Source organism: Triticum dicoccoides, chromosome 3B, assembly GCF_002162155.2.
Source record: "Triticum dicoccoides isolate Atlit2015 ecotype Zavitan chromosome 3B, WEW_v2.0, whole genome shotgun sequence".
In the NCBI taxonomy this organism is placed as follows: domain Eukaryota; kingdom Viridiplantae; phylum Streptophyta; class Magnoliopsida; order Poales; family Poaceae; genus Triticum; species Triticum dicoccoides.
The window spans coordinates 675,667,870-675,678,811 of NC_041385.1; the positions used below are offsets into that span (position 1 = coordinate 675,667,870).

General features: G+C 44.4%; 1 protein-coding gene across 1 annotated transcript; it reads right to left on the reverse strand.

Annotated features, from left to right (window-relative positions):
* Window positions 1-8,842: 8,842 nt before the first annotated feature.
* On the reverse strand, window positions 8,843-10,448 carry LOC119277783 (F-box protein At5g62510-like). Its single transcript, XM_037559106.1, has one exon. The coding sequence runs from the start codon at window positions 10,198-10,200 to the stop codon at window positions 9,136-9,138; it is 1,065 nt and encodes a 354-aa protein (XP_037415003.1). The 5' UTR covers window positions 10,201-10,448; the 3' UTR covers window positions 8,843-9,135.
* Window positions 10,449-10,942: the final 494 nt, after the last annotated feature.

The window sequence follows — 10,942 nt, forward strand, 5'->3', positions numbered from 1 at the left end:
CTTTACGTCTCGACCATTTCGAGACTCCTCGTCATGTCCCCTATCTCATCCGGGACTCCGAACTCCTTCGGTACATCAAAACTCATAAACTCATAATATAACTGTCATCGAAACCTTAAGCGTGCGGACCCTACGGGTTCGAGAACAATGTAGACATGACCTAGAACTATTCTTGATCAATAACCAATAGTGGAACCTGGATGCTCATATTGGCTCCCACATATTCTATGAAGATCTTTATCGGTCAAACCGCATAACAACATACGTTGTTCCCTTTGTCATCGGTATGTTACTTGCCCGAGATTCGATCGTCGGTATCCAATACCTAGTTCAATCTCGTTACCGGCAAGTCTCTTTACTCGTTACGTAATACATCATCTCGCAACTAACTCATTAGTCACATTGCTTGCAAGGCTTATAGTGATGTGCATTACCGAGAGGGCCCAGAGATACCTCTCCGACAATCGGAATGACAAAACCTAATCTCGAAATACGCCAACCCAACATGCACCTTTGGAGACACCTGTAGTACTCCTTTATAATCAACCAGTTACGTTGTGACGTTTGGTAGCACCCAAAGTGTTCCTCCGGTAAACGGGAGTTGCATAATCTCATAGTTACAGGAACATGTATAAGTCATGAAGAAAGCAACAGCAACATACTAAACGATCAAGTGCTAAGCTAACGGAATGGGTCAAGTCAATCACATCATTCTCCTAATGATGTGATCCCGTTAATCAAATGACAACTCTTTTGTCCATGGTTAGGAAACATAACCATCTTTGATAAACGAGCTAGTCAAGTAGAGGCATACTAGTGACACTATGTTTGTCTATGTATTCACACATGTATTATGTTTCCGGTTAATACAATTCTAGCATGAATAATAAACATTTATCATGATATAAGGAAATAAATAATATCTTTATTATTGCCTCTAGGGCATATTTCCTTTAGTCTCCCACTTGCACTAGAGTCAATAATCTAGTTCACATCATCATGTGATTTAACACCAATATTCACATCTGTATGTGATTAATACCCATAGTTCACATCATCATGTGATCAACACCCAAAAAGTTTACTAGAGTCAATAATCTAGTTCACATCGCTATGTGATTAATACCCAAAGAGTACTAAGGTATGATCATGTTTTGCTCGTGAGAGAAGTTTAGTCAACGGGTCTGTCATATTACAGAGTCATATGTATTTTGCAAAATATTCTATGTCCATAATGCTCTGCATGGAGCTACTCTAGCTAATTGCTCCCACTTTCAATATGTATCCAGATTGAGACTTAGAGTCATCTGGATCAGTGTAAAAGCTTGCTTCGTTGTAACTTTTTACGACGGGCTCTTTTATCACCTCCATAATCGAGAAACATCTCCTTATTCTACTAAGGATAATTTTGACCAATGTCCAGTGATCTACTCCTAGATCACTATTGTACTCCCTTGCCAAACCAGGGCAGAGTATACAATAGGTCTGGTCCATAGCATGGCATACTTTTATAGAACCTATGACTGATGCATAGGAAATGACTTTCATTCTCTTTCTATTTTCTGCCATGGTCGGGTCTTGAGTCTTACTCAATTTCACACCTTTGCAACACAGGCAAGAACTGTTTCTTTGACTGTTTCATTTTGAACTATTTCAAAATCTTGACAAGGTATGTACTCATTGAAAAACTTATCAAGCGTCTTGATCTATCTATATAGATCTTGATGCTCAATGTGTAAGCAGCTTCACCGAGGTCTTTCTTTGAAAAACTTCTTTCAAACACTCCTTTATGCTTTCCAGAAAATTCTACGTCATTTCCAATTAATAATATGTCATACACATATACTTATCAGAAATGCTGTAGTGCTCCCACTCACTTTCTTGTAAATACAGGCCTTTCCAAAAGTCTGTATAAAACCATATGCTTTGATCAACTCATCAAAGCGTATATTCCAACTCCGAGATGCTTGCACCAGTCCATTGATGGATTGCTGGAGCTTGCACATTTTGTTAGCACCTTTAGGATTGACAAAACCTTCTGGTTGCATCGTATACAACTCTTCTTTAAGAAAACCATTAAGGAATGCAGTTTTGTTTATCCATTTGCCAGATTTCATAAAATGCGGCAATTGCTAACATGATTCAGACAGACTTTTAAGCATCGATACGAGTGAGAAAATCTCATTGTATTCAACACCTTGAACTTTGTCAAAAACCCTTTTCGACAAGTCTAGCTTTGTAGATAGTAACACTACTATCAGCGTCCGTCTTCTTTTTGAAGATCCATTTAATCTCAATGTCTCGCCGATCATTGGGCAAGTCAATCAAAGTCCATACTTTGTTTTCATACATGGATCTTATCTCAGATCTCACGGCCTCTTGCCATTTTACGGAATCTGGGCTCACCATCGCTTCTTCATAGTTCGTAGGTTCATCATGGTCTAGTAACATGACTTCCAGAACATGATTACCGTACCACTCTGGTGCGGATCTTACTCTGGAAGACCTACGAGGTTTGGTAGTAACTTGATCTGAAGTTTCATGATCATCATCATTAACTTCCTCACTAATTGGTGTAGGAATCACTGGAACTGATTTCTGTGATGAACTACTTTCCAATAAGGGAGAAGGTACAATTACCTCATCAAGTTCTACTTTCCTCCCACTCACTTCTTTCGAGAGAAACTCCTTCTCTATAAAGGATCCATTCTTAGCAACGAATGTCTTGCCTTCGGATCTATGATAGAAGGTGTACCCAACTTTCTCCTTTGGGTATCCTATGAAGACACATTTCTCCGATTTGGGTTTGAGCTTATCAGGATGAAACTTTTTCACATAAGCATCGCAACCCAAACTTTAAGAAACGACAACTTTGTTTTCTTGCCAAACCACAGTTCATATTGTGTCGTCTCAACGGACTTAGGTGGTGCCCTTTTTAACGTGAATGCAGCTGTCTTTAATGCATGACCCCAAAACGATAGTGGTAAATCGGTAAGAAACATCATAGATTGTACAATATCCAATAAAGTACGGTTATGACGTTCAGACACACCATTACACTATGGTGTTCCGGGTGGCGTGAGTTTTTGAAACTATTCCACATTGTTTTAATTGAAGACCAAACTCGTAACTCAAATATTCTACTCCGCGATCAGATCGTAGAAACTTTATTTTCTTGTTACGATGATTCTCCACTTCACTCTGAAATTCTTTGAACTTTTCAAATGTTTCAGACTTGCGTTTCATTAAGTAGATATACTCATATCTGCTCAAATCATCTTGTGAAGGTCAGAAAATAACGATACTCGCCACGAGCATCAATATTCATTGGACCGCATACATCAGTATGTATTATTTCCAATAAGTCACTAGCTCGTTCCATTGTTCCGGAGAACGGAGTTTTAGTCATCTTGCCCAAATGGCACGGTTCACAAGCATCAAATGATTCATAACCAAGTGATTCCGAAAATCCATCTTTATGGAGTTTCTTCATGCGCTTTACACCGATATGACCCAAACAGCAGTGCCACAAATCAGTTGCACTATCATTATTAACTTTGCATCTTTTGGCATCAATATTATGAATATGTGTATCACTATGATCGAGATCCAACAAACTATTTTCATTGGGTGTATGACCATCGAAGATTTTATTCATGTAAACAGAACAACAATTATTCTTTGACTTTAAATGAATAACCGTTTTGCAATAAACATGATCAAATCATATTCATGCTCAACGCAAACACCAAATAACATTTATTTAGGTTTAACACTAATCCCGAAAGTATAGGGAGTGTGCGATGATGATCATATCAATCTTGGAACCACTTCCAACACTCATCGTCACTTCCCCTTCAATTAGTCTCTGTTTATTCTGTAACTCCTGTTTCGAGTTACTAATATTTAGCAACCGAACAAGTATCAAATACTCAGGGGCTACTATAAACACTAGTAAAGTACACATCAATAACATGTATATCAAATATACCCTTGTTCACTTTGCCATCCTTCTTATCCACCAAATATTCAGGGTATTTCCGTTTCCAGTGACCATTTCCTTTGTAGTGTAAGCACTCAGTTTCAGGCTTTGGTTCAGCTTTGGGCTTCTTCGTGGGAGTGACAACTTGCTTGCCATTCTGCTTGAAGTTCCCTTTCTTTCCCTTTGCCCTTTTCTTGAAACTAGTGGTCTTGTCAATCATCAACACTTGATGCTCTTTTCTTGATTTCTACCTTCGTCGATTTCAGCATCACGAAGAGCTCGGGAATCATTTTCGTCATCCCTTGCATACTATAGTTCATCACGAAGTTCTAGTAACTTAGTGATGGTGACTAGAGAATTCTGTCAATCACTATCTTATCTGGAATATTAACTCCCACTTGATTCAAGCAATTGAAGTACCCAGACAATCTGAGCACATGCTCACTAGTTGAGCGATTCTCCTCCATCTTTTAGCTATAGAACTTGTTGGAGACTTCATATCTCTCAACTCGGGTATTTGCTTGAAATATTAACTTCAACTCCTGGAACATCTCATATGGTCCATGACGTTCAAAATGTCTTTGAAGTCCCGATTCTAAGCCGTTAAGCATGGTGCACTAAACTATCTAGTAGTCATCATATTGAGCTAGCCAAACGTTCATAACGTCTGCATTTGCTCCTGCAATAGGTCTGTCACCTAGCGGTGCATTAAGGACATAATTCTTCTGTGCAGCAATGAGGATAAACCTCAGATCACGGATCTAATCCGCATCATTGCTACTAACATCTTTCAACACAATTTTCTCTAGGAACATATCAAAATAAACATATGAAAGCAACAACGCGAGCTATTGATCTACAACATAATTTGCAAAATACTACCTGGACTAAGTTCATGATAAATTTAAGTTCAATTAATCATATTACTTAAGAACTCCCACTTAGATAGACATCCCTCTAATCCTCTAAGTGATTACGTGATTCATATCAACTACACCATGTCCGATCGTCACGTGAGATGGAGTAGTTTCAACGGTGAACATCAATATGTTGATCATATCTACTATATGATTCACGCTCGACCTTTCGGTCTCCGTGTTCCGAGGCCATATCTGTTATATGCTAGGCTCGTCAAGTTTAACCTGAGTATTCCGCGTGTGCAACTGTTTTGCACCCGTTGTATTTGAACGTAGAACCTATCACACCCGATCATCACGTGGTGTCTCAGCACGAAGAACTTTCGCAACGATGCATACTCAGGGAGAACACTTCTTGATAATTTAGTGAGAGATCATCTTAAAATGCTACCGTCAATCTAAGCAAAATAAGATGTATAAAAGATAAACATCACATGCAATCAATATAAGTGATATGATATGGCCATCATCATCTTGTGCTTATGATCTCCATCTCCAAAGTACTGTCATGATCTCTATCGTTACCGGTACGACACCATGATCTTCATCATCTTGATCTATATCAATGTGTCGTCACATGGTCGTCTCGCCAACTATTGCTCTTGCAACTATTGCTATCGCATAACGATAAAGTAAAGCAATTATTTGGCACTTGCATCTTATGCAACAAAGAGACAACCATAGGGCTTCTGCCAGTTGCCGATAACTTCAACAAAACATGATCATCTCATACAACAACTTATATCTCATCATGTCTTGACCATATCACATCACAACATGCCCTGCAAAAACAAGTTAGACGTCCTCTACTTTGTTGTTGCAAGTTTTACGTGGCTGCTACGGGCTAAGCAAGAACCGTTCTTACCTACGCATCAAAAACCACAACGATAGTTCGTCAAGTTAATGTTGTTTTAACCTTCACAAGGACCGCGCGTAGCCACACTCGGTTCAACTAAACTTGGAGAAACAGACACCCGCTAGTCACCTGTGTGCAAAGCACGGCGGTAAAACCAGTCTCGCATAAGCGTACGCGTAATGTCGGTCCGGGCCGCTTCATCCAACAATACCGCTGAACCAAAGTATGACATGCTGGTAAGCAGTATGACTTGTATCGCCCACAACTCACTTGTGTTCTACTCGTGCATATGACATCTACGCATAAAACCTGGCTCTGATGCCACTGTTGGGGAACGTAGTAATTTCAAAAATTTCCTACGCACACGCAAGATCATGGTGATGGCATAGCAACGAGAGGGGAGAGTGTAATCTACATACCGTTGTAGACCGAAAGCGGAAGCGTTAGATCAACGCGGTTGATGTAGTCGTACGTCTTCACGGCCCGACCGATCAAGCACCGAAACTACGGCACCTCCGAGTTCTAGCACACGTTCAGCTCGATGACGTCCCTCGAACTCTGATCCAGCCGAGTGTCGAGGGAGAGTTCCGTCAGCACGACGGCGTGGTGACGATCTTGATGTTCTACCGTCGCAGGGCTTTGCCTAAGCACCGCTACAATATTATCGAGGAGGACTATGATGGAGGGGGGCACCGCACACGGCTAATAGATCTCAAGGATCAATTGTTGTTGTGTCTTTGGGGTGCCCCCCTGCTCCCATATATATAGGAGCAAGGGGGGAGGTGGCCGGCCTATGGAGGAGGCACACCAAGGGGGGAGTCCTACTCCCACCGGGAGTAGGACTCCTCCTTTCCTTGTTAGAGAAGGAAAGAGGAGGAGTAGGACTCCTCCTTTCCTTGTTGGAGAAGGAAAGAGGAGGAGAGGGAGAAGGAAAAGTGGGCTGCCCCCCTTGTCCAATTCGGACCAGAGGGGGGGGGGGGGCGCAGGCCTCCTTCCTTTTGGCGTCTCTTCTCTATTCCCGTATGGCCCAATAAGGCCCATATACTCCCCGGCGAATTCCCGTAACTCTCCGGTACTCCGAAAAATACCCGAATCACTCGGAACCTTTCCGAACTCCGAATATAGTCGTCCAATATATCGATCTTTACGTCTCGACCATTTCGAGACTCCTCGTCATGTCCCTGATCTCATCCGGGACTCCGAACTCCTTCGGTACATCAAAACTCATAAACTCATAATATAACTGTCATCGAAACCTTAAGCGTGCGGACCCTATGGGTTCGAGAACAATGTAGACATGACCTAGAACTATTCTTTGTCAATAACCAATAGTGGAACCTGGATGCTCATATTGGCTCCCACATATTCTACGAAGATCTTTATCGGTCAAACCGCATAACAACATACGTTGTTCCCTTTGTCATCGGTATGTTACTTGCCCGAGATTCGATCGTCGGTATCCAATACCTAGTTCAATCTCGTTACCGGCAAGTCTCTTTACTCGTTACGTAATACATCATATCGCAACTAACTCATTAGTCACATTGCTTGCAAGGCTTATAGTGATGTGCATTACCGAGAGGACCCAGAGATACCTCTCCGACAATCGGAGTGACAAAAACTAATCTCGAAATACGCCAACCCAACATGCACCTTTGGAGACACCTGTAGTACTCCTTTATAATCACCCAGTTACGTTGTGACGTTTGGTAGCACCCAAAGTGTTCCTCCGGTAAACGGGAGTTGCATAATCTCATAGTTAGAGGAACATGTATAAGTCATGAAGAAAGCAACAGCAACATACTAAACGATCAAGTGCTAAGCTAACGGAATGGGTCAAGTCAATCACATCATTCTCCTAATGATGTGATCCCGTTAATCAAATGACAACTCTTTTGTCCGTGGTTAGGAAACATAACCATCTTTGATAAACGAGCTAGTCAAGTAGAGGCATACTAGTGACACTATGTTTGTCTATGTATTCACACATGTATTATGTTTCCGGTTAATACAATTCTAGCATGAATAATAAACATTTATCATGATATAAGGAAATAAATAATATCTTTATTATTGCCTCTAGGGCATATTTCCTTCAGGTCAGCCCAGACGTACAGGGCCGGTATGAGGGGTGCGGTCGGGTCGAGATTTTGTGACCTGTCAATGATCGGGTCGTTCGCCCGGACATATAGGGAGCATTTGAGTAGTCTAGTTGTAGATGCTTTGAGATCAAGTTGATGGAGGAGAAGTGAAAGGCAAAGGCGGCAGCCGGGGAGAGAAAGGTGCAAGTGGAAGAAAAATAGCTTGAACTTGAGGTGAAAAGTCTTGCAATGGAGGCCGAGGAAACAAAGGAAAGGATTGAGATTGAGAAGCAAAAGTTTGCATTGGTGGCAGAGGAGCAAATGAACAAGAGGGTGGTCGAGGAATGTGCTATCATGTGGATGGATCTTATCAAGATGGACGAGAATGAAAGACAATATCGGGAGTTAACTCGTGGGGACATCTTGGCAAAGTTTGGTGGTGGTGGCAGCAGCAATGGTGGTGTCAACGGTGATGGTGCGAGTGCGTGAGGCCCTTGTGAACTATAATGGCTTTTGGTCCACCATGTGTTTGTGTTTCTTTTAATGGACTTGTTCATTCGGTGTGTTTTGATACATTGTGGTTATGTTTAGTTGTTTGATGGATCCGATGAACTTTATTTATACTCGTAGTTCTATTATGATGTTATGCATTTAATTTTTTTATGTTTGATTTGCAATGTGATGAATTTGTTTTAGTTATTTAAGCAAATGTTTGGAAGAACTAACAACAAATTCTTTTTGAGGGATTAAGTTTTAAGGGATCTGATATATTAATAAGTGTTTAATCACTTAAAAATTGATACGGAAGTGAGATAAGGATGACTTTTGAATTTTTAGGATAAGCGATTGCTAGAGATCCCCTTAGGGTCAACACCAGTGCATTTTCTTTAAGTAAAAAAAAAATGCAACATGTGATGCTAACGGGAAAGTATGAGGGTACACACACGGGATACTTTGGCAACAAATGATAAGAAATCGAGATTAGTCAAATAGGCAAATTATTAAATAGTGTAAGAAATTGAATATAGTATATCAAATAGGCAAGTAATTGAACAAGACCGTTATTACAGAATACAAATAGATTCCCCTACAATAGAATAAGCATTGCATCAATCAAATATAGAAAGTGATAATCGTATCGTGCATCCCTTATTTGGACTTTGCTGTACGTATCTTTTTTTGTGCAGGGTTGGACGCAACTACATTTCTGTAGACCAGTAAACGGACCCACATTCTTGGAGGCGGTCACATCCTCAGCTGCTCAGCGCTTTCGCCCAGTGTGGCGTGCGGTATCGCCACTCAGGCCAAGCAGCTGGCCAAATGGCGCGAGAACGGAAACAGCCAGATTTGTATGAGCTGCGCGTCTTCTTTCCCGGACCCGAACACGCACTCCTCCTCGACGCGCCTCTGCTCCATGTTGAACGCGATGAGCTTCGACGGCGTCCACAGGTACACCACCTCCCTCTCCGGGTGGAACGCCATGAACACGAAGGTCGCGGTAGCGGGGTGGCACGAGCCGCCGGAGACGAGGTCACCGACCCCCAGCTCGTGCTTCGCCACCCACTCGGATTTGCCCGCGTCCACAAGCTCCCATAGCGTGAGGCGCGAGCCGTCGCTGGACGCATACCGGAGCCGGCCGCGGCAGTGTCCCGCGCGCGCCCGGTAGCTCACGGGCGCCGGGAGCGCGGTGACCGTGCACGCCATGGTGGCGAGGTCGATGCGGACGACGTGGCCCGAGTATGCCAGCACGTGGACGGCGCCGCCGAAGCAGTGCATGGTGGCAGACATGGCGTCGGTATCGAGGCCGAAGTCGAGCTCGTGCTCGCCCCACGCACCGGTCTCCGAGTCGAACACCTCGATGGAGGCGCCCCGGGGCAGCCACCCGGTGAAGCAGACCACCTTGTAGTGCGGGGAGGCGCAGGGATCGAAGGACAGCACGGAGAGCAGCGTCTTCCTGCGCGGCTCCGGCAGCGCCGCCCACCGCCGCGTGGTCGGGTTCACGACGTGGAACGCCGCCGGGCAGGACGCGTAGTAGAGCAGCAGGCCGTTGCAGCCGTCGATGATGCTGGACGTGGCGTGGCACGGGAAGAAGGACATGTCGTCCGCCTCCGCCACTCCGCCGCCGTCTTCGCCGGTCGCGGACGCCGCGCGCGCGTACGTGTACGCCCGCCTCCCGCCCTCGCCGTCCCGCGGGCCGTCGTGGAACAGCACGCCGGACGTGATGAGCGGCAGCCTCCGGCGGAGGTAGTCGGCGGAGATGAGGCCCTGCCACGTGGTGGAGACGCACTGGAACCGCGCCAGCGACTTGTGCGGCAGCCTGACGAGGATCTCCGCCAGCACGTCCTCGCCCATCTCGCCGTCCATCCCCGGCGACCTGGCTCCTCCCGGGGGACGCGCGGCTGCAACCACCACGCACCCCCTGCCACCGCACCTGAGTGCAACAGCAGCGGCCAGGAGCACGCGAAAGCGAGCGCGCGCGGTACTTATAAGTTGTAGCGGCCAAGACTTGGCTTCCCCGCCTTTGAAAGAGATTCTCGGACTGCTTCAAACCTGAATTAAATGCCTGCAGTACTCTGCAACGAATTCAGCGAGTAAGTGGCAGTCGTGCTTGCAACAAACTTATGGGCGCGGCGCACTGGATATATACAATACACGCATGCTCGATTACGTGACGTTTCTGCGTGGCAACTCCTCGGTTCACTGCTGAATTCGCTGCGTGGCCAGATGAATCTTGGACGCGAGGTTCACGTACAGTACCATGATGTAGCACTACAAAAGAGGAAGGCTTATCCACACATCTTTTTTTGGTAAAAGCGTATCCACGCACAGGGATAGGGTGATCTACGATCAACATACTAAGATTGTTACATGTCTGACGGGGAAAAAGATGACTGACGGAGACACGCGGTGCCTCAGTTCCGCTTCTAGTTTGTTGCTTTGGGTAGAAGCAAGGAAAGCTCACCGTTAATCTTCTTGCATAAAAATAACCGAAGGACTTTGCGTACGTGCTGTGAAATGCAATCATGAATCAACGAGGCGGTGCGATAGATTTGTCAAAAAGGCAGAGAAGTCGCGCGATAAAATTAAAATTAATCCACACGACACC